This window comes from Chlorocebus sabaeus, chromosome 10, assembly GCF_047675955.1.
Source record: "Chlorocebus sabaeus isolate Y175 chromosome 10, mChlSab1.0.hap1, whole genome shotgun sequence".
Lineage (NCBI taxonomy): Eukaryota > Metazoa > Chordata > Mammalia > Primates > Cercopithecidae > Chlorocebus > Chlorocebus sabaeus.
The window spans coordinates 94,196,555-94,222,993 of record NC_132913.1 but is presented as its reverse complement, the minus strand read 5'-3'; the positions used below and the strand labels follow the sequence as shown (position 1 = coordinate 94,222,993).

General features: G+C 38.7%; 2 protein-coding genes across 29 annotated transcripts in view; both read left to right on the top strand.

The window, feature by feature from the left end:
- MDH1B (malate dehydrogenase 1B) overlaps positions 1-7,266 on the top strand; it is a 40,593-nt gene extending 33,327 nt beyond the window's left edge. For 4 of the 28 annotated variants that reach the window (XR_012094274.1, XR_012094271.1, XR_012094279.1 and 1 more), the window contains 4 exons: positions 2,316-2,366; positions 3,762-3,830; positions 4,191-4,362; positions 4,923-7,266. Coding sequence is in view for 16 of the 28 variants with exons in the window: in XM_007966006.3 (XP_007964197.3) it covers positions 2,316-2,366; positions 3,762-3,830; positions 4,923-4,951 (149 nt within the window). In the remaining 12 variants the exon portion in view is untranslated. Of the gene's footprint in view, positions 1-2,315; positions 2,367-3,761; positions 3,831-4,190; positions 4,363-4,922 lie in introns of those variants that run through there. The other 24 variants (XM_007966006.3, XM_007966002.3, XM_038001671.2 and 21 more) reach the window with 16 other exon arrangements.
- A 17,762-nt stretch (positions 7,267-25,028) lies between these two features.
- DYTN (dystrotelin) overlaps positions 25,029-26,439 on the top strand; it is a 68,289-nt gene continuing 66,878 nt past the window's right edge. Inside the window, exon 1 of the mRNA XM_038001673.2 lies at positions 25,029-25,164. Within this exon, the coding sequence (XP_037857601.2) occupies positions 25,146-25,164 (19 nt within the window). The 5' untranslated portion in view covers positions 25,029-25,145. The remainder of the gene's footprint in view (positions 25,165-26,439) is intronic.

Below are 26,439 nucleotides of genomic sequence, written 5' to 3'. Positions count from 1 at the left end.
TTCAAAGATGCAGGTGCTACCCTCACAAATCTATTTCACAAGGCATTGGTCAAGGGTATATCTTCTGTACCCTCCCAGCTGGGATGAGTAGGTCTAAAGTGACTAATCCACTCCACCATGCCAATCTCCCTAAGCCTTTGGATCCCTTCCATTAAACCAAGGGAGATCAGGCATTTCCAGCTCACTCACAGTGGGCCATCTTTTAATCCATATTTCAGCTAACCAAGCAAATAAACTACTAGAACCTTTTTTAACTTCCTGAGCTGCAACATTAAATGCAGAGTCCCTACTTAGTGGTCCCAAGTCAATAAATTCAGCCTGATCCAACTCTATGTTCCTTCCACTATTATCCCATACCCTTAATATCCATTCCCATGCCTGTTCTCCAGATTTCTGTTTATATAAATTAGAGACATCAACTGGGTGCAGTAGCTCATGCCTGTAATCCCAGCACTTTGGGAGGCCGAGGCAGGCGGATCACAAGGTCAGGAGATCGAGACCATCCTGGCTAACATGGTGAAACCCTGTCTCTACTAAAAATGCAAAAAAAAAAAATTAACTGGGCTTGGTGGCAGGCACCTGTAGTCCCAGCTACTCAGGAGGCTGAGACAGGAGAATGGCGTGAACCCAGAAGGCGGAGCTTGCTGCACTCCAGCCTGGGTGACCAAGCAAGACTCTGTCTCAGGAAAAAAAAAAAAAAAAAAATTAGAGACATCAAGCAGCTCTTTTTGAGTGTAGCACACTTCTTCATGGGTCATACTCTCAATCTCACCTCTAGAGGCCCACTGAGACTTTAGTTTAGTTATAGGTCTAGAAGCAAACAAGGGTGTTAGGGGTGGCTCCTGAGGAGAATCAACATTATCTTGCCTGGCAACTGCCTCAGGGGAGGCCATCACTCTTGCCTCAGGAAGCACAGGGTTTATCTCCTCAGACAAAGGTGGAAAGACTGATGACAGCACGGGTCGGGGAGGGGATGTTGCCGCTACTGGTATGGGGAAGCTGTTCCTTCCGGCAAAAAAGTTCATCAGAGTTTACAAACTCAGTATCCCCAGCTTCATCAGGGTTCTCCCACATGTCTCCTTCCCAAGTTGCAGGGTCCCATTCTTTTCCAATTAATGCCCTCACTTTAACAGGAGACAATTGGCAAGGCTGTGCATGCACCTTTCACTGCACCTTTCAGCCACTCACATGATAAGAGTTTGTGTCTGTTTTTCCACAATTTCAGCTATTTCTCTACAGGAGATAAGACTCACTTAGGGCAGTCTTTGCAGATTTGAGGCTCAGTATCTACTTCTGTAGCCAGGAGACAGAATCTCTGAGTTCATCATTTTCTTTCATCACTTTGTCTACTGAACTTAGGAGCAACTAACCAGCTTCATTATGTTCCCTTGTTCACCACATATGGTCAAAGGTATTATGTATAGAGTCATTAAACTCCCTGCCTCTCATGAGCAGTGAATCAGGAGTGTCAAATGCATTTATTATGTGTAACTCATTAAACAGTTCATGCCAAGGACTATCAGTGTTCTCCATACTATTAGAAGTAGAGTCCTTAGCATTTGGGGGTCTAATCATACTAACCAGCCAACTCCAGAAACCCAAAAACCAACAAAAGAACTCCATCCTTAATATTCTGTTTCTCTAGAACCACTCCTGGTACCAAAATCTATATAGTCAAGGTTCCCTAGAAGGACAGAACTAATAGGATACATATGTATAAATAAAGGGGACTTTGTTAAGTATTAACTTACATGATCACAAGGTCCCACAATAGGCTATCTGCAAGCTTGAGGAGCAAGGAGAGCCAGTCCACATCTCAAAACTGAAAAACTTGGAGTCCAATGTTTGAGGGCAGGAAGCATCCAGCATGGGAGAAAAATGAAGGCTGGGAGGCTAGGTAGTTCTCACCTTTTCACATTTTTCTTCCTGCATTATATTTGCTGACAGGTGATTAGATTGTGCCCACCAGATTAAGGGTGGGTCTGTCTTCCCCAGCCCACTGACTCAAATGTTAATCTCCTTTGGCAACACCCTCACAGACACACCCAGGATCTATACTTTGCATCCTTCAATCCAATCAAGTTGGCACTCAGTATTAACCATCACAATTAGAAAAGGATAAGTATTATTTCATGTAATTTTGTTTCATTAATATGTACACAAATGTGCACACTGGACTATAATGTAAAATATGTCTTTTATTGTGGGTCATAGTCACTGAAGTTTGAAAAACATTGACTTAGAACATCTCATGACCTAGTCAGGTTGTTGGTTATATTCTAAATCCAGCATGTTTAATTTAATTTTGATTTCAGAACATAAAGATCTAGTCCCTCATGAAGAAAAAAATCCAGTTATGTCAGACGGTAAGTCAGTGGGGTTATAAACAGTGTCTATATTGCTAATAATCATGACTCATATTGTCCAGTTGTTAGGGAATAATGTTATGGCCTAGCAACCAAAGCAAGTCTTAAATAACTTCATATGCTTCACAGACACTTTGAAATGGGCACAAAAATGTCAACTTTTTTTTTTTAATCACTCAAACTGCTTCCTTGTCATATTCACCTCAAACTCTCCCAAAATACTCTAACTTCAGCTCCAGTCCCTGTGTCTGTTGCTTCTCACCTTTCCCTTTTCTTCTCAATTCTTTATTATGAAGCCCAAAATAACCAATATGGCAAGACAGCATCTTTCTCAGAAGACAGGTGAGAGCAAGAGACTGAGAAGGCCAAGTTAGAATTCTCCTTAACAGGGAAAATCTGGGAATTTTTGTCTCATTATGTGTATATATATATCTCATCATATATATAATTTATAATGTATTACATAAATACACACACATATATATGCTGTTGACCCATGAACAGCATGAGTTTGAACTGTGCAGGTCCACTTATCACGCAGATTTTCTTCCACCTCTGCCATCCCTAAGACAGCAAGACCAACGCCTCCTCTTTCCTCCTACTCCTTCCCAGCCTCGTCAACATAAAGAAAATGAGGATAAAGAACCTTATCATGATCTATTTCCACTTAATGAATAGTAAATATATTTTCTCTTCCTTATGATTTTCTTAATAACATTTTCTTTTCTCTAGCTTTTATTGTTAGAATGCAGTATATGATGCATATAACATACAAAATATATGTTAATCAACTGTTTTGTTATCGGCAAGACTTCTGGTCAACAGTGGGCTATTAGTTAAGTTTTGGGGGGAGTCAAAAGTTGTATGTAGATAATTGATGACACAGAGGAATGATGTCCCTAATCTCCACATTGTTCAAGGGTCAAGTGTATACATATAATGTGAGTGCTTACACATATTTATGTAGAGGACTGTATTTTTTCTAAAGCTGCCTATACAAACTGTATATCCAAAAAATAATAATTTAGTCTGTTTCCATTTTTACAACTTCACCTGAAACTGTCTATTTAGAAGGAAGCTAGCAATCATTGAGAAGTTGCCTAGTGGTTTATGGGGGCCAGGGAAGGAGGCTTCATAGGGATGTTGGTAGAAAGATGCTATACTGAGCAGTTGACTGAACATCTACTTGTTCATATTGTCCACTCAGAACATGGGTAAGTCATCATCATGGTTGAGACTTTATATAACAGTGGTCTAGCATCTTGTAACTCCTAGGAGAGCAATGCATTCAGAGAAACTTCAGAGTGGAAGGAACAAGATAGAAGAAAATGAAAATAACTGCAAAAATTATTGCGCTTTACATAGTAAAAACTATTCTTTTAACTCTATTTGCAGCAGCAGATTTTCTAAATCAGATTCCTCAAACCACCTTTGAAAAGCCACAGAGTCTTGAGTTCCTAAATGGTAGGTGGTAGACAAAACATTAACTAATATTTTCTTGTTCTACAAGTGGAACTGGGTAGTAGAGGATCAAGTTTCCTTGCAATACTATTCTTGTCAAACCCTCCCCACTTCCCACATTCCCCAGGGACCCAGCCTTGGTTGCTTACTCTCCTGGATCCTAGCTTCCCACTTTTTTTTATTTTTATTTTTTTAAAGACAGAGTCTGCTCTGTTGCCCAGGCTGAAGTGCAGTGGTACAGTCACAGCTCACTGCAACCTCAGCCTCCTAGACTTGTGATCCTCTCAACTCAGCCCTTCAGGTAATTGGGACCACAGGCATCACCTCACCCAACTAATTTTTAAATTTTTTTTTTTTTTTTAGATCTAGGGTATCACAGTGTTGCCCAGGCTGGTCTCAAACTCCTGGACCCAAGTGACCATCCACTTTGGCCTTCTAAAGTGCTAGAATTACAGGCATAAGCCACCTGCCTGGCCTGCTTCCCACTTTTGCAACCAAACCTTTGAGAACCTAATCCTTCCCTCAAGATGAATAAGTAAGGAAATTGACACAAGTAATCTGCATGTCCAGAGTTCCCAAGTATATAACTGAGTTGAAAACAAAGCTGATGGAGGTTTCTTTGTGGTTGACCAGTCAGGATATTCACCCAAGCCCCCCCCCTTTTATTTAAATGTCCAATAAAATGAACAAAATCTCATGCACCTTTCATTCTGAAATGTATGGTATGATGGACTTAAGAATGGGGCTAATCGGGAGAATTAGAATTGGTGCATAGAGGAGCAGCAAAGCCAAGAGCAGAAATGGAGCTGACAACATAGCTGCATACACGATTTGGAATGAAAAGCAAGGTGCCAGGAGAGAGCACATAAAAATAGCTTGTGGCCAGGGAAGAGGCCGCAGTTAGTTTTGCTATATGAAAATACCTAGCTATGATCTCGTGGCTTTACTTCCCCATAGAATCACTCTCATGCATGCACTTTCTCAGCTATTGAATCATGAATACAGGAATCCAGCAAACAAAAAAGCTAATAAAAACATATGCTACTAACATGTTTTGGAAATAGTTATATATTTTCATTTCTTTTCCTTTTACAGGTTTTGAACGCAAAACTGTGGAATCCTAACAGATCAAATTGGATGAAATACATAATTACTTGGTAGCATAATAAATATAGAAAGAATTTACATAAATGTCTATATTGAAGGAAGAATAATTTGAAAGATTTATGTCAGTCTTAGATAATACCATGCAAGGCAATTAAATCACTGTGACAACATAAAGGTCAGAGTTCAGTTATTTTGCGTTACTTGTATCCACTCATGTTTGTTTAATAATAATTGCATTTTCTCAGAAATATTTTGGTGTCAAATGCTATCTTTTACACTACATTAAAATAGAGTTGTCAGTCATTGCATCTGCCCATACATCTTCTGAGAGAACCTGCTTCCTTCCACCAGCCATACCTAAGACCTGCACCTAAGTGACCATGTTTGCTCAAATGTCCTCACCACCTTGGTCTCAACTAATTAAGCCAAACAGATGTACCTCACTCAAGGATAACCAATCATATTTTCTCTCTCTCTCAAAAAAAAATTGAACTGAGACCAATGAGTAAGTTGGTGACTGGGTCAGGTTGATGGTAGTGAACTATGTGCCTGTGAGCTCTTCAGAGCTAGTTGGGTTCACCACCTTCATAAGACCTGCCTCTGTACCATTTTTCCCTGGATGTGCTTTGTTTAAGTGTCTGTACCATAAATCACACTTTTTTAAAGCTCAGATTGAATAGGTTTCTGCTCCTTGACAACAGATATGGCCTGAATAAAATGAATTTTGAAAGAAAAGCATAATATTTTTACTATATAATTGCATGGTTTAAGTAAAAGTTACAGTCTTTTATTAAAGCAGTAATAGCCAAACCAGTATGCTCAGATATTTTCCAGCTAATAAGACCCTTTACAAATGCCAGTTAGGAACTTTTGAAAGCCCAGGAGTCATGTGAAAAGCTGCTGATATCTGTGCTTTCTCTGTATGCTTAATAACTCTTAAGAGATGAATCATATTCTGAAAATTCAGGGAAATTGCAGATGCATCTTCTGCATTGCTTCTGCACCATTATAATGCAATGGGTAGTTTCAAACCCATTACTGACTTTTGCTTGTTTCCAAAGTCAGCACTTCATGTGATGTTATTGTGAAGAAAGCTTGATATCTGTGTTAAGGACATTGATTTTGTGCCCTAATCCTACCAATACCATTGCCTGACTTTGTGGGGTCCTCAACCCAAGGAATGTGACCACAGAGAACAATACCTGGATGGAAAATCAAATGGCGCTTCACACAGAGCTGAGCACATGGCGATTTTGCCCCTCAACATGCAGGGCTTCTTATGAGAAAACTAAGCAAGATTGGAAACCGTGATTCAGACCAAGAAGCCTAAGCTAAACTTCCTGCTCCATATCCCTTGAATCAGTCATGTGACTCACTTGTTACCCATAACCAGATAGAAAGGCTGGAACAAAGAACACAACCACAAACACATCATCTTTCAATGTAGTGGCCTGCCTCTTAGTGATTTTCTTCCCATGAGTGCCAAGTTGTGAACAATGAGATAATGAGCTTCTTCTCCAATTGGTGGACATCTAGGAAAGGGCTAGAGGAGATCTAGACAGAGTTTTGTCCCTTTTTGGGATATACTCATCCCCGTCCCCAGAAGTCTGTACTTCCAGCATGAATATGAACTGCCATATGTTTGGACCACCATAGGATGACAAGAATGCTCTAGAATAGACTCCTATAGGAGAGTAGAATGGATTGATTTTAATCACCATATCTACTACCACACATTTGTCCCAAATTAATATATGGGATTATACTGGGAGGAAAGTGTTAAGTGTTTGCTATTTATTTAGAAATCATAATGATGCCACTTCAAAAATATTTTTCAGGGTGATCTGGTTTGACTCTGTGTCCACCCAAATTTCATCTTGTAGCTCCCATAATTCCCATGTGTTGTGGGAGGGATCCGGTGGGAGATAATGGAATCATGGGGGCGGGTCTTTCATGCTGTTCTCATGATAGTGAATAAGTCTCACAAGATCTGATGGCTTTAAAAATGAGAGTTTGCCTGCACAACCTCTCTCTTTGCCTGCCGCCATCCACATAAGATGTGACTTGTTCCTCCTTGCTGTCCACTATGATTGAGAGGCCTCCCCACACTGTGGAACTGTGAGTTCAATTAAACCTCTTTCTTTTGTAAATTGCCCAGCCTCGGGTATGTCTTTATCAGGAACATGAAAATGGACTAATACATGGGGCACAGGGAGGTTTTTTTTTGTTTTTTTTTTGTTTGTTTTTTTGTTTGTTTGTTTTTGACTGATGCACTAGTTCTCATGGTAGCCTGTTATATATAATAGACCAACTTGGGAAGTCTCAAGTCTGATTTTCCCGTTAAAAGTAACTTTAATGTGAGGTTATTGTAAGTAGTTTCTCTCTGTTGTTAAAGCTATCATGGTAAAGCCATGAGGGAGGAATATTCTGTAGAAAAATTAGAGTATTGTTTGGAGAAAGGCATTATGTGTATAAAGTAATTAATTGGTCACTGAAATATGAGTTAAGCATCTATAAATCTTTGTAGCTGTAGCAAGCACTATTAGTTGCCCTCCTTACAGCCGGGCATCATTCTCGTGACCAACAGAAGTCTGATTTTGTTGGGATGGCTGATGGGCCCAATAAATGGTGAGATCTAATTTAGTCCCATTTGCCAGTGATTGGTCTAGGGGTAGGCATACAGCCCAATTTTGGACACTGATAGATAAGTGTTCTGGAGGCCTGCATGAGAGAGAGAGAATAAATGGTATGCAAGGAGAAAGCACTTTGGCTCCCACCTACTTCCTTCCTGCTTAAATGCTGTCCTACTGAGATACAATGCTCACAGCTTCAGCAACCATTTTGTAGCCATGAGAAGAGACATCACCAGCATAGGAGGGTAGCAGTAAAGAAAGACAGAAAAAGCCTGGTGCCTAATCCTGAGGCCTTGATGACTTCAAAGAGCCTCTGAACCAACCCTGGATCAACTCCAGAACTTTTGTCTAACAAACAATAAATAACACTAGGTTTTAAGTCCATGTTAATGATGGGTTCTATTACTTATAGACAATGGCTGCATACTTATATATGTGGCTATATATGCTTATAGCTAACAGCTATTTAACTTAATAAATACCTTTCAATTATTCGTTTTAAGTGAATTAATAAGGAATATATTTAGATCATTTGTTTTTTAGAGACAAATTCTCGCTCTGCACCCAGCCTGGAGTGAAGCATCACAACTGTGGCTCAGTGCAACCCAGAATTCCTGGGCTCAAGCCACCTTCCCACCTCAGCCTCTCAAGTATCTGGGACTACAGGAACATGCCACCACACCTAGCTAATTTATTTTTGTAGATGGGGTCTGGCTATGTTACTCAGGCTGGTCTTGAACTTCTGGACTCAAGTGATCCTCCCACTTCAGCCTCCTGAGTAGCTGAGACTGCAAGCATGAACAACCACACTCAGCCCCTAGACAAACTGACTTTTATGACTCCGCCAGGCTCAAAATCTATACTGACTGTTATATTTGTTCTATCTTCCCCAATTCCAGTCAGTAAATGCCATCAACTTACTTCAATTCTAGACCACGATTTTTGACATTAGTATGAATCAGAATCACTTGTTAAAACAGATTGCTGGGGGCCGGGCATGATGGTTCACACCTGTAATCCCAGCTACTTGGGAGGCCAAGGTGGGCAGATCACTTGAAGTCAGGAGTTCGACACCAGCCTGGCCAACATGGTGAAATCTCATCTCCACTAAAAATACAAAAATTAGCCAGGCATGGTGACACCTGCCTGTGGTCCCAGCTACTCCAGAGGCTGAGGCCAGAGAATCACTTGAACCCAGGAAGGGGAAGCAGAGGCTGCAGTGAGCCAAGATCGTGCCACTGCACTCTAGCTGGGGTGAAAGAGCAAGACGCTCTCAAAAAAAAAAAAAAAAAAAAAAAAAAAAAAAAAAAAAAAAAAACCAACAAACAAAAAAGATTGCTGGGGACCATCTCCAGAGTTTGTGACTCAGTAAGTCTTAGTTCTAACAAGTTCTCAGGTGAGGCTGATGCTACTGATCTAGGGACCACACTTTGACAACCACTGCCCTACACTATGCCTTCAAACTTCATCTCACTGAAGCCTCGATAGATCTTACACAGTGAGGTGGCCTTTCCTCTCTTGGCCAAACCATTACTTATTTCTTTTTATTTCAGGGAGATGAACATTATGAGACTCCAAGAGACAGAAATAGGATAAAGAGCTATTCCTCCATCTACACCCTACCAGATGCAACTGTGAAATAATGTGTAACTTCCATTTGCTCCTTTGCTGGCCTTAAAACTAACATCTTTAACTCTAAAACAGTCCTGGACCAGAGCTGAAAGCTTACTCGGTCTGCAGAGGACACAGAAAGGTTACCCAAGCTTGCAGCTGAGTTTCTGGAAGCAAACTGGTGACTCTCCCAACAGTGAGCAGCTGTTCTGCCCCTCATATTAATTTCTTCTGGGCAGAAAAAGGGATCCCACAGAGATATCTAATCACAAGTCTCTCAGTTTATTGGTACAAAGAAGCATGATTTCTATACAGAGAGGCCATAGCAAAGGTTTTGCAGAGTCCTGGCAGCCTCCTCCTTTGTAGGTGTGCTACCCATCTCTGGGAAAGCAGCCACAAACCCTAGTGTGTCTTGCTCAAGAGCAACACACATAAGTCATACTTAAGCAATGCCATCAAAATTACGTTTTCATCTACAGTCCCCAAAATTACCACCATGTTTGCAAAATCCCATGATGAGCCCTCAGTCCTCATGCTGACTTGACCTATCAGTAGCATTTGACATGCATCTTAGGCCCTTCGTGCTACTATAACAAAGTACCATTGACCAGTAGCTTAGAAACAACAGAGATTTATTTATCACTATTCTAGAAACTGGGAAGTCCAAGTTCAAGGTGGCAGCAGATTCAGTGTTAGGTAAGAACACATTTCTTGGTTTGTAGATGGTGCCTTTTCACTGTATCTCCACATGGTGGAAGGGGCTAGGCAGCTCTCAGATGCTTTTTTTAGAAGGACACTAATCCTATTCATGAAGTTACTACCCTAATGACCTAATCACCTCCCAAAGGCCCCACCTCCTAAAGCCTGCTGTGGTTTGGACGTTCATCCCAACTAAACCTTGTGTTAAAATTTCGTCCTAATGTTGGATGTGGAGCCCAGTAAGTATTTGGGTCATGAGGGTGGATCTCTCATGAATAGATTAATGCCCTCCCTTGGGGTGAGTGAGTTCTCTTGCTCTTAGTTCCTGTGAGAGCTGATTGTTGAAAACTGCCTGGCACCTCCCCACTTCTCTTGCTTCCTCTCTCACCATGTGATCTCTATATATGCCAGCCCCCTTTTGCCTTCCACCATGAGTAGAAGCTGCCTGGGGCCCTCGCTAGATGTCCAATCTTGAACCTTCCAGCCAGCAGAATTATGAGCCAAATAAACCTCTTTTCTTTATAAACTACCTCAGGTATTCCTTTATAGCAACACAAAGCTAACTAAGACAGCATCAGATTGGGGATTCGTTTTCAAAATATTAATTTGGGTAGGGGGAGCAAACATTCAGTCCATAACAACACAGCCAATCATTTCCTTTTCTCCGATACACTTACTTCACCTGCCTTTTAGGGCATGAGACTTTCATGGTTTTCTTCCTACTTCATCTCCATGAAGTGCTTTACTATTTTTTAGTCTCTGTGCTGATTTATCCTCTTACACCCTTATAATATTGGAGTACACGAGGGATCTGTCCTTGATTGCTGTCTATAGCTACTCATGACTCCACCCAGTCCATCTATATGCAAGTAATCCCCTAATTTATATCTCCAGGCCAGTCATCTCTTCCAAACTGAAGATTCCCCTATCCTACTTGCAATTTGCACTTAAACGGCTGATAGACGCATGAATTAGCATGTTTCAAACTTATCTCTTAATTCCCATATCTCCTACCTGCTCCTCCAACAAAATCTCAATAAACAGGAATTTCATCTTTCCATTCACTCAAACCAAAATTCCTGGAGTCATCCTTACCTTCTTTTTCTTTTACACTCCATGCTCAATCACAGGAAGTCCTGATAGCTCTACCTTCAAAATGGTTTTCTAGATTTACCAGAAGCCAAATTTTACCATTACTCTCTGGGTCCAAGCCTCTACTATCTTCTGGATTATTGTAGAGCCTCCTAAGTAGTCTCCCTTCTTTATCCTTGGCATCTTACAGATTATTCTTAGGATAGTAGCTACTGTGGTTTGTATATTTGTTTGAAATTTCTAAATGTCATGTTGAAATTTTATCCCCAATATAGATTCTAACAGGAGGTATTGGGTCATGAGAGTGGATCCCTCATGAATTGCTTTGTGCCATCCTCACAATGAATGAGTCTCACTCTGTTAGTTTCCATGACAGTTGATTGTTGACAAGCATCCTGGACTTCCCTCTTCATTCTCTTGCTTCCTCTCTCACTGTGCGATCTGTGTAGGCCAACTTCCCTTCACCTTCTGCCATGAATAGAAGTTTCCTGAGGCCCTCATCAGAAACAGATGTTGCCACCATGCTTCTTGTATAGCCAGAAGAACTATGAGCCAAATAAACTTATTTTCTTTATAAATTATCCAGCCTTGGGTATTCCTTTATGGAAACACAAATGGACTGAAATGGTAGCCAAAGTGATACCCTCTTTTAAAATGTAAATCAGGTGTAAGGAAGGGGTCCAGTTTCAGTTTTCTTTATATGGCTAGTCAGTTTTCCCAGCACTATTTATTAAATAGGAGATCCTTTCCCCATTGCTTGTTTTTGTCAGGTTTGATGAAGATCAGATGGTTGTAGATGTGTGGTGTTATTTCTGAGTTCTCTGTTCTGTTCCATTGGTCTATATCTCTGTTTTGGTACCAGTACCATGCTGTTTTGGTTACTGTAGCCTTGTAGTATAATTTTAAGTAAGGTAGCGTGATGCCTCCAGCTTTGTTCTTTTTGCTTAGGATTGTCTTGGCTATATAGGCTCTTCTTTGGTTCCATATGAAATATAAAGTAATTTTTTTCTAATTCTGTGAAGAAAGTCAATGGTAGTTTGATGGAAATAGCATTGAATCTATAAATTACTTTGGGTTGTATGGCCATTTTCACATTTATTCTTCCTGTTCATGAACATGGAATGTTTTTCCATTTGTTTGTATCCTCTCTTATTTCCTTGAGCAGTAGTTTGTAGTTCTCCTTGAAGAGTCCTTCGCGTCCCTTTTAAGCTGTATTCCTAGGTATTTTATTCCCTTTGTAGCAATTGTGAATGGGAGTTCATTCATGGTTTGGCTCTCTGCTTGTCTATTGTTGGTATATAAGAATGTTTCTGTTTTTTGCACATTGATTTTGTATCCTGAGACTTTGCTGAGGTTGCTTACCAGCTTAAGGAGTTTTGGGTCTGAGACGATGGGGTTTTCTAGATATAGGATCATGTCATCTGCAAACAGAGACAGTTTGACTTCCTCTCTTCCTATTTGAATACTCTTTATTTCTTTCTCTTGCCTGATTGCCCTGGCCAGAACTTCCAACACTGTGTTGAACAGGAGTGGTGAGAGAAGGCATCTTGTCTTGTGCCGGTTTCCAAAGGGCTTTCCAGCTTTTGCCCATTCAGTATGATATTGGCTATGGGTTTGTCATAAATAGCTCTTATTATTTTGAGATATGTTTTATCAATACCTAGTTTATTGAGAGTTTTTAACATGAATGATGTTGAATTTTATTGAAGGCCTTTTCTGCATCTATTGACATAATCATGTGGCTTTTGTCATTGGTTCTTTTTACATGATGGATTATATTTACTGATTTGCATATGTTGAACCAGTCTCACATCCCAGGAAATGCATGCGGGGGTTAAAGCCTAAATGATGGGTTGATAGGTTCAGCAAACCACCATGGCGTATGTATACCTATGTAACAAACCTGCATATTCTTTGCTTGTATCCCAGAACTTAAAGTAAAATAAAAAATATATATGGAAAAGAAGATTATCCTTTGGGCATTAAACTGCAGTCATCACATACAAAATGGATTGCAAGAGAGATATACAAAAAGGAAAAAAGAATTTTCTTCTCACTTCCAAGAATAGGATAGTAGTGAATTATATTTTTAGGGTGAAATGACCAGTCATCTTAAAGTAACAGAATGAATCCCAGGCTTCAGTTAATAGCTAACCTTGACTATAAATTAATTTAAAATTTTGGTACATCTGAAAAAAGGAATTATCAATCAAAAAGGGATTGTGTCAACCATGGAAAAAAAAGAAAATCACAAAAATTGGTGATATTCATCCAAATAGTTTCCAACAGAGTAACAGCTTTCTATAATACACTATATATAGTATAACCCCTTTGGTAAGGTTATCTCTACAGAAAGGATAGATGAATCGGATGATTTTTAACTTTTACCATTAAACAGATACTTTATTAAAAAAAAAATGTGAATCAGATTGTAGCTCAACTACGTTTAGGAGCTCATAGAGGCTCTCCACTACAGAATAAAAGTCAAAGTCCTTACGATGGCCTAGAAGGCCACATGATCTGTTCCCACCCCCACTTTTTCATGTCTCTGATCTCCTCTCCTACTACTATTTTTCATGCTTATACCACTCTGCTGTCACCACATAAGCCTCTTGGTTGTACCTTATATCTTCCAGGCACACTCCCACCTCAGAGCCTTGCACTAGCCATTTCCTCTACATGGAACACTCTTTTGTTAAATGATATGTGACCAACGCTTCACTTCCTACAAGTCTTTGCTCAAATTTCACCTTTTTAATAACGCCTGTACATACCATGCTGTTTAACACTGCTATCTGCCACTCTCAGGAATCTCAGCCCCCTTTATCCTGCTCTACTTTTTGTTGTATTCCACAGCGCTTACAATCTCACATTATTATTGTTAGTTCATGTATTATACTTTTTGCCCATTGTCCTTCTAACACGCTAAAAAGAAAGCTCTATAGGAGTAATACTTATCTGCTTTGTGGTGTTTTCTAAGCACCTAGAATAATGCCTAGCACACAGTTTTGATCAATACATACTTTGGATCCCTCTCTTCTAAATTCCAACAATACTCATTCTTTTTTTTTTCTTAATCCCCTGGGCACCCACCCCTGAGCACCATGCACTGGCCGACCCCTGGAGTTCCACCTTGCCCCATTCCTGAGTGCCCTCCATGTGTGCCTCCCCCGACCACGCCCTCTGTAGGGCCCTGGGCACCTATTCCACCAACTGGGTGCCAGTCCTTAGCCCACCCTTTTGGATGTCCATTCCCTCCCACTCTGGGTGTCGGCAGCCTGGGTGCACTTCCCTGCCAGCATGAATGGGCTGTCTATCAGGCTGATATCACCTTGGTAAAATTCGCCACCATCGTCTATTCTTCACCTTTGCAGGATTAGAAGTATAGTTTGCAGCTACCATTAACGTCCCTCAGATAACCAAGCCAACAATACTAATGATAGAACAAGAATGCCAGCTTACTAATCTTAGACTTAAAATAGAAGTACCAAAGTTACCAGATGTCCACAGCTCTAGAAGTCCATTAACTTCCTGCACAAACTACATGGAAACACAAATTATAATCAGAAGGCTCAGAGTCAGAACAAGAAGTATTTACATGATTTGGGTATCTGATGGTCTTAGATGCTAATTAGCTTGTATCTTCATGATGGAGCCATATCCAGTGTCTACTGGTAGAGATCACAGGCAAGGCACTTTCCCTGCACAGTGCTAACCAGCCTCTCCTGATTCATTTATTCAACACATTTCTTGAGTGCTTATGATGAGTCATGTAGTGTGGGAGGCAGGCACTGAATATACAGGGACAAATAAGACAAAATAGCTCTTGTTCTTGCTTTTGAAGAGTTTGCTTTCTAGTGAATAAGGCAAATATTAAGCCAACAAACATATAATGAAGCAAGATGACCACAGGTTGTGCTGGGAGCAATAACTAAAACAGAGTGATGTGTTAAAGCTATTCCAGATAGGGTTGTCATGGAAGAGCTCAGTGGAGCCTGACCATGAACGTGAGGCAGTCGTGAGATGAGCTGGAGGAAGCTTTCCAAGCAGGGGCAGCAGCAGGTGCAAAGGCCCAGTGTAGGGGGTAAAAGAGGAGATGGGTTACTTTTTAAAAGCAGAAAGAAGTTAGCCAGTAGAAGTGCAAGAGAGGTATGGGATATATTTGGACAAAAAGGCAGGTCTTGGAAGTTTTCACAAAATCTTGGTAGGTAATTTGGATTTTCAAGGCACTAGCAAGTACATTCTGAAGAAAAATTTAGAGGAATGTAAGAATAGATGGTAGGATACCATTTAGGAGGCTATTATGAGAGTTCATGCAAGAGATGCTAGTGGCTTAGACTAGGAAGATGGTAATAAGGATGAGAAGCAGAAAAATTGCGATATATTCTGCAGGGATATATCTCACTCATAGGATTTCTTATTTTGAGACAGAATGTCACCACTGTTGCGCAGGCTGGAGTGCAGTGGCATGGTCTAGGCTCACTGCAACCTCCGCTTCACAGGCTCAAACCATCCTCCCACCTCAGCCTCCCAAGAAGGAGTAGTGGAGACTACAAGTGCACACCACCACACCTGCCTAATTTTTGTATTTTTAGTAGAGACAGGCTTTCACCATATTGCCTCAAACTCCTGATCTCAAGCGATCCACCCGCCTCACCCTCCCAAAGTGCTGGGATTACAGGTGTGAGTGACTGTGCCCAGCTGCATTCATGGGATTTTAAGTTGGAATGAATATAGCGAGGAGAGTAAATAAAAAGGAGAAATCAAAGATTAACTGGTTTCAGTTTGAACAACCAGCTGGATGATGGTGCCATTTCCTAAAATGTAAATAGAGAGGGGAAGAGATTTTTGGGTAGAATAGAAAATTAGGGGCATGTCAAGCTTAATATCTAAGTGGAAGTACTAAGTTATCGATGGGTCCGCAGTTCAGAGAAGAGGGCAGGCCTAGAGTCATCAATTTGTGAATCACCAGCTTAAAGGTGGTAAGGGACCTAGGCACAATGTGACATGTGTAGGAAGCGAAGGGTAAGGAAGGGAATCCAAAACCCATTCTGAAGGCACTCCCATATTTAAGGGCCAGATCTACAAGGAGAGGCCAACAAAGAAGACACAAGACAAACTTCAGCTGGAAGAGAACCTGTAGAGTGATAAAACAGAGGCAAAGAGGCAATGTTTAGAAAGGGAAAGTTTTAAAAGATAAGCTAAATGTTGAGCAAATGAACAAATATATCAATGTTTTTGGAAGCCAGGATAATCAAGATTGGGGAAGGGTAAAACAAATATAGGAAAGGGAAAGGGAAGGAAGAACACTGTGGTTTTGGATTGCTAGATTGGAATTGAAGGTATCATGATGAACTTATGAAAAGGCCTAGAAAACAGTGGCATCCCCATACAATGAACACATTTAGCACCTAAATTTTGAGTTCTAAAACCATTCCCTACTAAAAGAAACCAAACCTTTTTGAAGAAATTATTGGTTCTAGCATTGGGGCAGGGAACATATGTGATAAATCTGCAATATCTTATTGACCCAGAAAATGAGAAAATGCTAAAAAAAAAAAAAAAAAAAAAAAAAAAAAAAAAAAAAAAAAAAAAAAAGAAGATTGGATGTGATGTGTTTAAAGGAAGGACACAGACATCAGCTTTCAGGGACACCACCTTAATTAAATATACACACGTAATGTCACACGGTAATTAGACAAACAGTAGCATCCCCATAGCAGTGAACCTCCTCATATGATACACTAAGAAGGACAAAGAGTTTCTTCTGGTATCCTTGCTCCCCAGAAATGTATAAATTGAAAAATAATCTTGGGAAAACAACATACAAACTCAACTGGAGAAACTTTCTACATGATAATTGACCTATACTATTCAAAAATGTCAATGTCACAATAAACAAGAAAAGGCTGAGAAGTGTTCCAAAGTACAGGGTACTAAAGAACTATGACAACTAAAGGCAATGTGTGATGCTGGATTGGATCTTGGATCAGGAAATAAAATGCTATAAAGAACACTATTTGCAAAATTTAAATACTGTCTGTTAGATAATAGTATTATATCAATTTTAAATTTCTTGATTTAAAAAATTATATAGTAGCTATGTAAGGGAATCATCTTTAAAAAGTACAGGCTGAAGTATTTAAGGGTAAAAAGCCAAAATGTCTGCAACTTACTCTTAAATGGTTCAGAATAAAATCATGATATGTGTGTATTTGTACAAACATTTTTACAGTAACAATTAGTGATTCTGGAGGAAGGGCATATGAGAGGTGGTTTTTTTTTTTTTTTTTTGACTATTTCTTCCACCTTTTATATATTTTGAAATTGCAAAATAAAGTTTAGTAAGATAAAGGGAGAAAGATGTACTTCGGACTTAGCAATATGGAAGTCACTGATGAATTTGATCTGTAGTTTTAAGAGTCTCAGCCATGAAATCATAGCCTCTGCTAGCTTTCTACCTAAATATTTTTAAATTTCTCTCAAATTATGAGTTAAATCTTTCTTTCATATTTTCCAGCTGGATTGTTTTTGTAATTTTTATGTGTTTCACCTGTTCTGCAAACTGTGGCAAAAGTTATGAAATAAGAAACAGAAGATGTAAAACAATGGGAAAAAGGTAAAGGGAAATCTCCTTGACATCAGTCTGGGCAACGGCTTTTTGGATCAGACCCCAAAAGCACAGACAACAAAAGCAAAAATAGGCAAATGAGATTACCTCAACCAAAATGCTTCTGCATAGCAAAGGAAACAATCAAGAGAATAAAGAGACGACCTACAGAATGGGAGAAAATATTTGCAAACCATGTCTCTAATAAGGGGTGAATATTCAAAATCCATAAGACATGCAAACAACTAAATAGCAAGAAAACAAATAATCTGATTTTAAGATGGGCGAAAGACCTCAATCAAAATTTCTCAGAAGAAGATAACAAATGGCCAGCAGGTTTATGAAAAAAATGTTCACTATCATGAATCCCTAGGGATATGCAAATTAATACCACAATGAGATATCACCTCAGACCTTCTAGAATAGCTATAATCAAAAAGACAAAAAGTAACAAGTGTTAGCGAGGAGGTGGAGAAAAGGGAACCCTTTCATGCTGTTGGTGAGAATGTACATTAATACAGCCATTATGGAAAATAATATGGAGGTTCCTCAAAACATTAAAAATAAAATTATATGAACCAGCAGTCCCACTACTGGGTATATATTCAAAGGAAATGAATCATTATATCAGAGATATCTGTCCTTCATGTTTACTGCAGCACTATTCACAATAGCCAAGATTGGAGTAAACCTCAGTGTCCATCAAAGGGTGAATAGATAAAGGAAATGTGGTGTATATACACAATGGAATACTAGTGAGTCTTCAAAAAGAAAAAAAAATCTGTCATTTGCAACAACATGGATGAACCTCGAGGACATTACATTAAGTGAAATAAGCCAGGCACAAAAAGACAAATATTTTCATGATCTCACTTATATGTGGAACCTTAAAAAAGTTGAACTCATAAAAGTAGCCACTAGATTGATGGTTACCAGGGGCTGAGAGAGGAGGGTGGTTGGGAAGATGTTGGTCAAAGGATACAAAAATTTCTGTAAGACAGGAGGAATAACTTGGAGAGATCTATTGTATGACAACTATAGTTTATAACAATGTATTGTGTTCTTGGACATTGCTAAGAGAGTAGATTTTAAGTGTTCTCACCCCAAAAGTGAGTATGTGAGGTAATACATGCTAATTAGATAAATTAATCATCCCACAATGTATATATATTTCAGAATATCCCCTTGGCACAGTGGCTCACACCTGTAATCCCAGCAACTTGGGAGGTGGAGGATTGAGGATTGTTTGAGCCCAGGAGTTCAAGACCAGCCTGGGCAACATAGGAAGACCCTGTCTCCACAAAAATAAAACATAAAAAAGTAGCCAGACATGTAGCATGCACCTGTAGTCCTAGCTACTTGGGAGACTGAGGCAAGAGGATCCCTTGAGCCCAAGAGTTCGAGGCTGCAATGAGCTATAATCATGCCACTGCACTCCAGTCTGGGCAACAGCACAAGACCCTGTCTCTAAATAAATAAATAAAAATATCATATACACAATAAGCATACACCATTTTTGTTCATTTAAATAGTTAATAATAATACCAAATGTCTTTGTAACATCTACTGAAATTATCATTTGATTTCGCTTACTGGGCCTATTAATAGTTATGTTATCAATTCCATATGTCAAACATCTTAGTAGCTCTAGAATAAAACATACTCAGTTATGGTAAACTATTCTTTTAATATATGGTTTCTAGGTTCTTTATTTAGGATTTTCTCATTGATATTTTTAAATTACACTGGCCCATATGTTTTTATGTGAGAGTATGTGTGGGATAGAGAGAAACATATGATTGCTTTGTCATTTTTGGCATTCAGTGTTTTGTTGGCTTCATAAAATAAATTTGGTAACCTTGTCGGTCTTCTAAACATTTCCAAAGTATAAACATCCTTTGTTTTATAAAGCTTCGAAGGCTTTACCCATAAAATGATCTGGGCTCAGAATGTAATATTTTAAGATCATTTGTTCTATCTTCCTTGGTATAGGTTTTCTATTTTTTTCTTGCGTCAACTTTAGTAACTTATTTTTTTCTCTGAGATTATTCATCATGTATGTAAATACATGTAAATCCTCTTTCTCTCTTGGGTGTTATAGTCTTCAGATGTATGTGTAAGGAGCCATCAGAGAGAGAGTGAACAGAAAGAGTGCCTATACACAAGGAGTGGCTGCCCAGGTTCTGGCTGGTGTGAAACATTTATGTCCCAACCAGGGCAAATTGCGATTTTGTGGGAAGATTGCACCTTCTTCCTACCTGCTTTCTCAAGGTAAAGACAGAGTCAGTTACCAATTATGATTTACAGAAACTACTTCCTTGCTAGCAAAAAACGCCACCTCATCCGTTATTTGTGATATTATAAGATCATAAATTTGATTTATAACCCAAAACATTTATAGGAAGAAAAAACTGGTTTTGATTTATAATCCAAAACATTTTACGGAAAGAAAAGGAAAAGTCTTAATATGACTATATGAACTTGAGCCAGGGGGCTGCAACAGTAACTATAAAGTTCCAGTTGACAGAAGTAAGTGAAACCAAAACAGTCCTCAGATCTTTTCTCTAAGCCTGTCTGAAATCCAGCCATGCTAAGAGCTTAGGACTATCAATTGCCCATTTGCTTAGATTACTTTCCAACATACCCTGGTTCATTCTTAGGTACTTAAACATTTGTCTATTTAGTTATGTTATTTTGACTGAAACTTCAGACAAATTTTTTTTTGGCACCGAGATCCTTGTTCCACAGAATTAGTCAATGCCAGAGATGTCTGATGAAATCTAAAAATGTCAGCACTCAGAAAAATGTTCAAACCTCCTTCTATTGCTGCTATCTCAGACACTATGATGTGTCACAATGCAGATATAATGTAATATAAAACTTCTAAATACAATTTCAGCTTTGAGTCTGCAGTACTCAAACAGATACAGATTTTGTGTGCAATAGATTTACTTTCTTCCTAGATTTTTGTCTTATCTGTTCCCAGAAAATCAGTCATTTATCTAGACAAAGACCCATGATAGATTATTTTCTCCTTCACTTGATTCCATTCTTGCCCCCTAACTTATCAATTTTTATTTTTTTAAATGTCTCAAGTTTCAGTTTTTAAGAAACCAATAATGTGATACTAATATGTTTCAAAAAGAAAATAATAAATTAGCTATCATTGGATGTCATTCTAACTTTTCGAAGCTGATTTTATTACGGGACATTCTAGAGTGAGTCTGTGCCCGCTTATCAGTGTTGTTTTAAGTGTATCTGTTGGGACCTGAACACTCAGATATTTCAGCTCTCCAGGTGCGTCTCATGAAGTAAAATACCTATGCTTGGAGTTCAAACATTTTTGAAAGACATGTTAAAATTGATTCCTATATTAGTTCATTCTCATACCCCAGACTGGGTAATTTATAAAGGAAAGACATTTAATGAACTCACAGTTCCACACGGCTGGAGAGGCCTCACAATCATGGTGGAAAGCAATGGAAGAGGAAAGGCATATCTTACATGGCGGCAGGCAAGAGAGCTTGTGCAGGGCAACTTCCATTTATAAAACCATCAGATCACATGAGACTTATTCACTACCATGAGAACAGTATAGGGGAAACAGCCCCCATGATTCAATTATCTCCACCCAGCCCTGCCCTTGACACATGGGGATTATTACAATTCAAGGTGAAATTTGGGTGGGGACACAGACAAACTATATCAACTCCCTACCTTTTCAACGGTTTGAAGTCATTAATGGTGAAGTTGTAACACATTTGGTTCAGGTGACATCGCCTTTTAAAAATCCTAATAGGATTAGAACAAATTCATTTTCAGTCTAAACTTCTTCAGAAATAAGACATTTTCAGATTATACTTAAATTTAAGAGGAAATGTACATTCATAACAAATTATTATTATCCTTTTCAAGACCTGCATTATATTTAATGCCTTTTAAAAATGTGTAACCACATCTCTGTGTTTATAAAAGAATAAAATGACTTCAGTTCCACTCCTAGGTCATTCCTATCTGAGTTGGTTTGGAAGGTGGCGGTTATGTGGGACATGGAACCCTTCTGACTGCTTGCTGCTGTCTGTGATATACCCTCCTCTCAACAGCACCCAGAAGTTTTACCTGCCTCTCCTACACATGAAACTGATATGAAAATGGCCCTTTGAAATAAGAGATGTGGGAGTAGCCTTAAATTATTCAGGATCTTTATTGTTAATGAATGTGCTTCTGTGAGCCCTTAAAAATAGTGCAGCCTCAAAGATTACTGTTTTGCATACAATTGCTAGACAGCCAGAAGAAGAAATCAACTCTACATGGGAATGCTATATCTGGAAACCTGATTTCACTCAGCTTCTGTCTTCCAGAACTGCTGAGTCATTTTTACGGAGGTTCGACTAGAAGGCTTCTCTGGGGAAACTAAGAAAGGTAAGGACCTGGTGTGGAGGCAGATAGATCATATCTTCAGCTGTCCTGTTGACTGGCCGGGAGGCTGGACGCTTCTAGGCCTACCCGGGAACTTCAGGAATTTCTACGCCAAGAAGAGTTCCAAACTGATTTCTCATGCTACAACTTTTCTAAAAAATCGTATTTGAATATATATGGAAACTTGCTAGGTTTTGGGAAGTCTTAGATTACCACTATTGCTATCATTATTATTATTGAGACAGAGTCTTGCTCTGCCACTCAGGCTGGAGTGCAGTGGTACATCTCGGCTCACTGCAACCTCTGCCTCCCGGCTTCAAGCCTCCCGGCTTCAAGCAATTCTCCTGCCTCAGCCTCCTGAGCAACTGGGATTACAGGCGCCCACCACCACGCCCGGCTAATGTTTGCGTTTTTAGTAGAGATGGGGTTTCACCATGTTGGCCAGGCTGGTCTCAAACTCCTAACCTCAGGTGATCTGCCTCCCTCAGCCTCCCAAAGTGCTGGGATTACAGGTGTGAGAGCCACTGTTCCTGGCCGCTGTTATATTTTTAAAGAATGAAAGTAATCAGATTTTTCTTTAATTTTGCTTTTTGTAAAATGTTATTTATCTGCCCAAATAACTTGTGCTCTAATCCATTCGTTCATTAGAAGGGGGGTAAAGTATTATTTAAATTTAATTATCGTATAACTTCTAAAAACAGTTTTAAACTACCCATGATAACACAGGTAGTTATGTACCCATGTTACATCTTTTTCTGAGAACTAATAAGCCTTTTCTTATACCATAACCCATTCTTTTTGTTGAAAATGAATATATATATATATATATATATATATATATATGTATATATATTAGACACACACAGACTTCAAAAGTTCATGGAAAAAAGGAATTAAAAGATAAAAATAAAAACAAATGTATTTCTCAGCATAAGCCTTAGCAAGTTCAAGACACTTTTGTAAGTGATAATACCAGCCATTTAGTCCATCCTTAAAGAATCAATGGTACTGAGAATTTAACCATGTCAGTGCAGTCCTTTTGACATTATTAACTGAAGAAAACTAGGTGCCCTTTAAAGATTTTTTAAGATTAGGAAACAAAAAGAAGAGAGAAGGAGCCAAATCAGAATTGTAAGGTGGATCCCTAATGATTTCTCTTCAAATCACTTGCAAAATTGTCCTTATGTGATGAGAAGAATAAGCAGAAGAAGTGTCATGGAGGACTCGCTGGTGATGCTGTCCTGGGTGTTTTTCTGCTAAAGATTTGGCTAACTTTCTCAAAACGCTCTCATAATAAGCAGATGTTATTATTCTTTTGGCCCTTCAACAAGCAAAATACCTGGAACATCCCAAAAACTATTGCCAGAACCTTTTTTCTTGATAGGTCTGCTTTTGCTTTGACTGGACCACTTCTATTTCTTGGTAGCCATTGCTTTGATTGTACTATGTCTTCAGGATTATACTGGCAAAGCCATGTTTCATCTCTTGTTACAATTCTTCAGAGAAAGCCTCCAGAATCTTAGTCCCACATGTTTAAAATTTCCACTGACTCTGCTTTTGTCTGCAGCTGATCTATGTGCAATGGTTTTGGCACCCTTCTAGTAGAAAGCTAGCGCAACTTCAATTTTTCAGTTAGAATTGTGTAAGCTCAATCAGTTAAGCTATCTATGGAGTTGGCTATTGTTTCCTCTCTTGTATGTCCTCTTAAATTACAGCATTCACTTTTCTTTAAATAAAAACTTCATTCTTTTCTTGCAAATTGATGTGGATGGTCTGCTGCTGTGGGTTTCATTTTCCACATCATCTCATCCCTTCTCAAAATGAGTTATCTCTCGGTGAACTACTGATTTCTTTTGTCTTTTCTTTTTTTAAAATTTTATTTTATTTTAAGTACTGGGATACATGTGTAGGGCGTGCAGGTTTGGTACACAGGTAAATGTATGCCATGGTGATTTGCTGCACCTATCAGCCTACCACTTGGGTATTAAGCCCCATATGCATTAGCTATTTATCCTGATGCTCTCCCTCTTCCTGTACTTCCAACAGGCCCCAGTGTGTGTTGTTCCCCTCCCTGTGTCCATGTGTTCTCATTTTTCAGCTCCCACTTATAAGTGAAAACATGCAGTCTTTGGTTTTCTGTTCCTGTATTAGGATGCTGAGGATAATGGCTTCCAGCTCCACCCATGTCCCTGCAAAGGACATGATCTTGTTCCTTTATATGGCTGCATAGTATTCCATGGTGTAAACTACTGATTTATTTGGGGCATTGTCCCCATACGGCATTGTCCCCATAAACTTTTTGTAAAGCATCAATTATTTCACTATTTTACCACCCAAGCTTCACCATAAATTTGACGTTTGTTCTTGCTTCCATTTTAGCAGAATTCATGTTGCTCTAAGAGCTATTTTCAAACTGGTAACCTTATCCTTCTTAGTGCTTCAGACTAAATCCTGTTCAGACATGCTTCAACATGCTAGTGTGAGTTTATTTTGGTACAAAAAAAATTTTGAAATCCTTGCCTAGTTTTTTCAAAATACACATTTTCCACAAATCTTTCGTGTGTGTGTTGTTTGAACAATAGTTGCAACATGAAACAATTAACAAAGGTAGCTAATTGACCACTCTTTTAAAAATTGTTAACAGAATCCTATGTATACATATACATAATGTATGTATATATGCATATATGTGACAAATTGATAGCTTTTGTTAGAAATTTAATATGTAGAATTATTTAGCATAGTGTTATTAGAAATTTAAGAATTGAGAGTTTCAAATTTTGTTCTTAAAGTTCAAGTAAATTGATATCATCTTAAAGTAAGAATACAGTCCACTCTTAAAATTATAATGCCTCAAAGGCTCTAAGTCATCATGGTATTAGTTTCAGGAGCTGTTCTCAGTTTTCTGAGAAGCGTGGCCAGTATCAAGAGCCTCTACTTCTATGTTTCTCCTTGTTTTTTCCTCCCAAGATATTTCAGTCTCCTTGAATACCTTGCAGTCACTTTCCACAGGTAAAATGATTTGTTTAGTTGCCTTTTTGTTCCCCTGGCCTCATTCCTCTGCTGCAAAACCTTCTGCTTAAAATACTGGTTCATTTCTAGTTACAGGGACCCACCTGCCATCTGTCATTCCAGGAAATTTGTGAAATGGATCCAGATAAACAAGGTGAGTATTATTGTCATGTTTATGGGCATAGTTTGTAAACAGAAAAATTAGGCACAGATGTTATATTTTCAGACCTCTGATTTGAAGAAGAGTAAACATTTGGCAAATTTCTGGCTGAAAAGAAACTGTTATTTGATTAAAGTGGTTTTCTCTTTCTTCTAAACAGAAATCCACCATGTACTGAAGAATATTTGGTCTATTGTCTCAAAAGCACCAAAAATAATCTAACAAAAGACTTGATGTCAACATAATTACATTTGAATTGCTGTTCAAATACACACAAACTATTGCCTTAGTTTTATGTATATTCATAGTTTACTATTAAAATGAACTTATCGTATATATTTTAATGTCATGGGCAAGTTCACAGTACTGTGTGGTTCAAGTTGGGAGAAAGGCCTCACGGTTGTCACTATATGAAAATTTTATAAGTGGACATGGAGAAACTAGTTCCCCTTTCTCCTAACTTCGCTGAATGCCAAGAACTGATCTGTGGCATTTCTATTGCTAGATCTATTTGCAGCCTTACTCCCCTAACCAAAATCTACATTGTTATCTTACTTGTTTTGTATGAAATTCTGTATAATCCCTAGTTGTTTATCTAAAACAACATTATAAATAATTCCAATACCTTTGGGTTTTCCAAATTTGGGCTCTCATATTAATACGCTTTACACAAAGCAGTAGGTAATCCATTCAAATCTCAATTTTCTTTTTCTAAGGCAGTGTGTCTCAAAATTAGCATGCATCAGAATCACCTGAAAGGTTTGTTAATATGCTGCAAAGTTTGTGATTCTGTGGGTCTGGGGAAGAGTCCAGGAATGTGCATTTCTAACAGTTTCCCAGGTGACCTGATGCTGCTGATTTGGGACCACACTCTGAGGACCACTGGTCTAAAGCATCTATTTTGGATCATCAAAGTGGATGATGGACATTTGAAAGAATTGTATTACATCCACCTTAGTATCTGTGGAAAATAAATATACTGATGGAGCTAAGCAAAAACAAGAATCCCGGTCAAAAGATATTTCCCAATCATATTGCTTCCATGAACAATAACATGTAGCTTGTGTTACTATTTCTTTAAGCATCTAAAACTACTTTGTTCATAGCTTTGGGTATGATACATTTGGTAATTTCTTCCTTTCTTTAGTTTTTTTTTTTTTTTTTTTCATTATCAGAAAGAAATGTAAGTTAGCCTTTAGGAAGTGGGTCTGGTGTTGGCTTACCTGGCCTCCTCATTCATTTCCCATGTTGCACTGTATCACAGCTTGC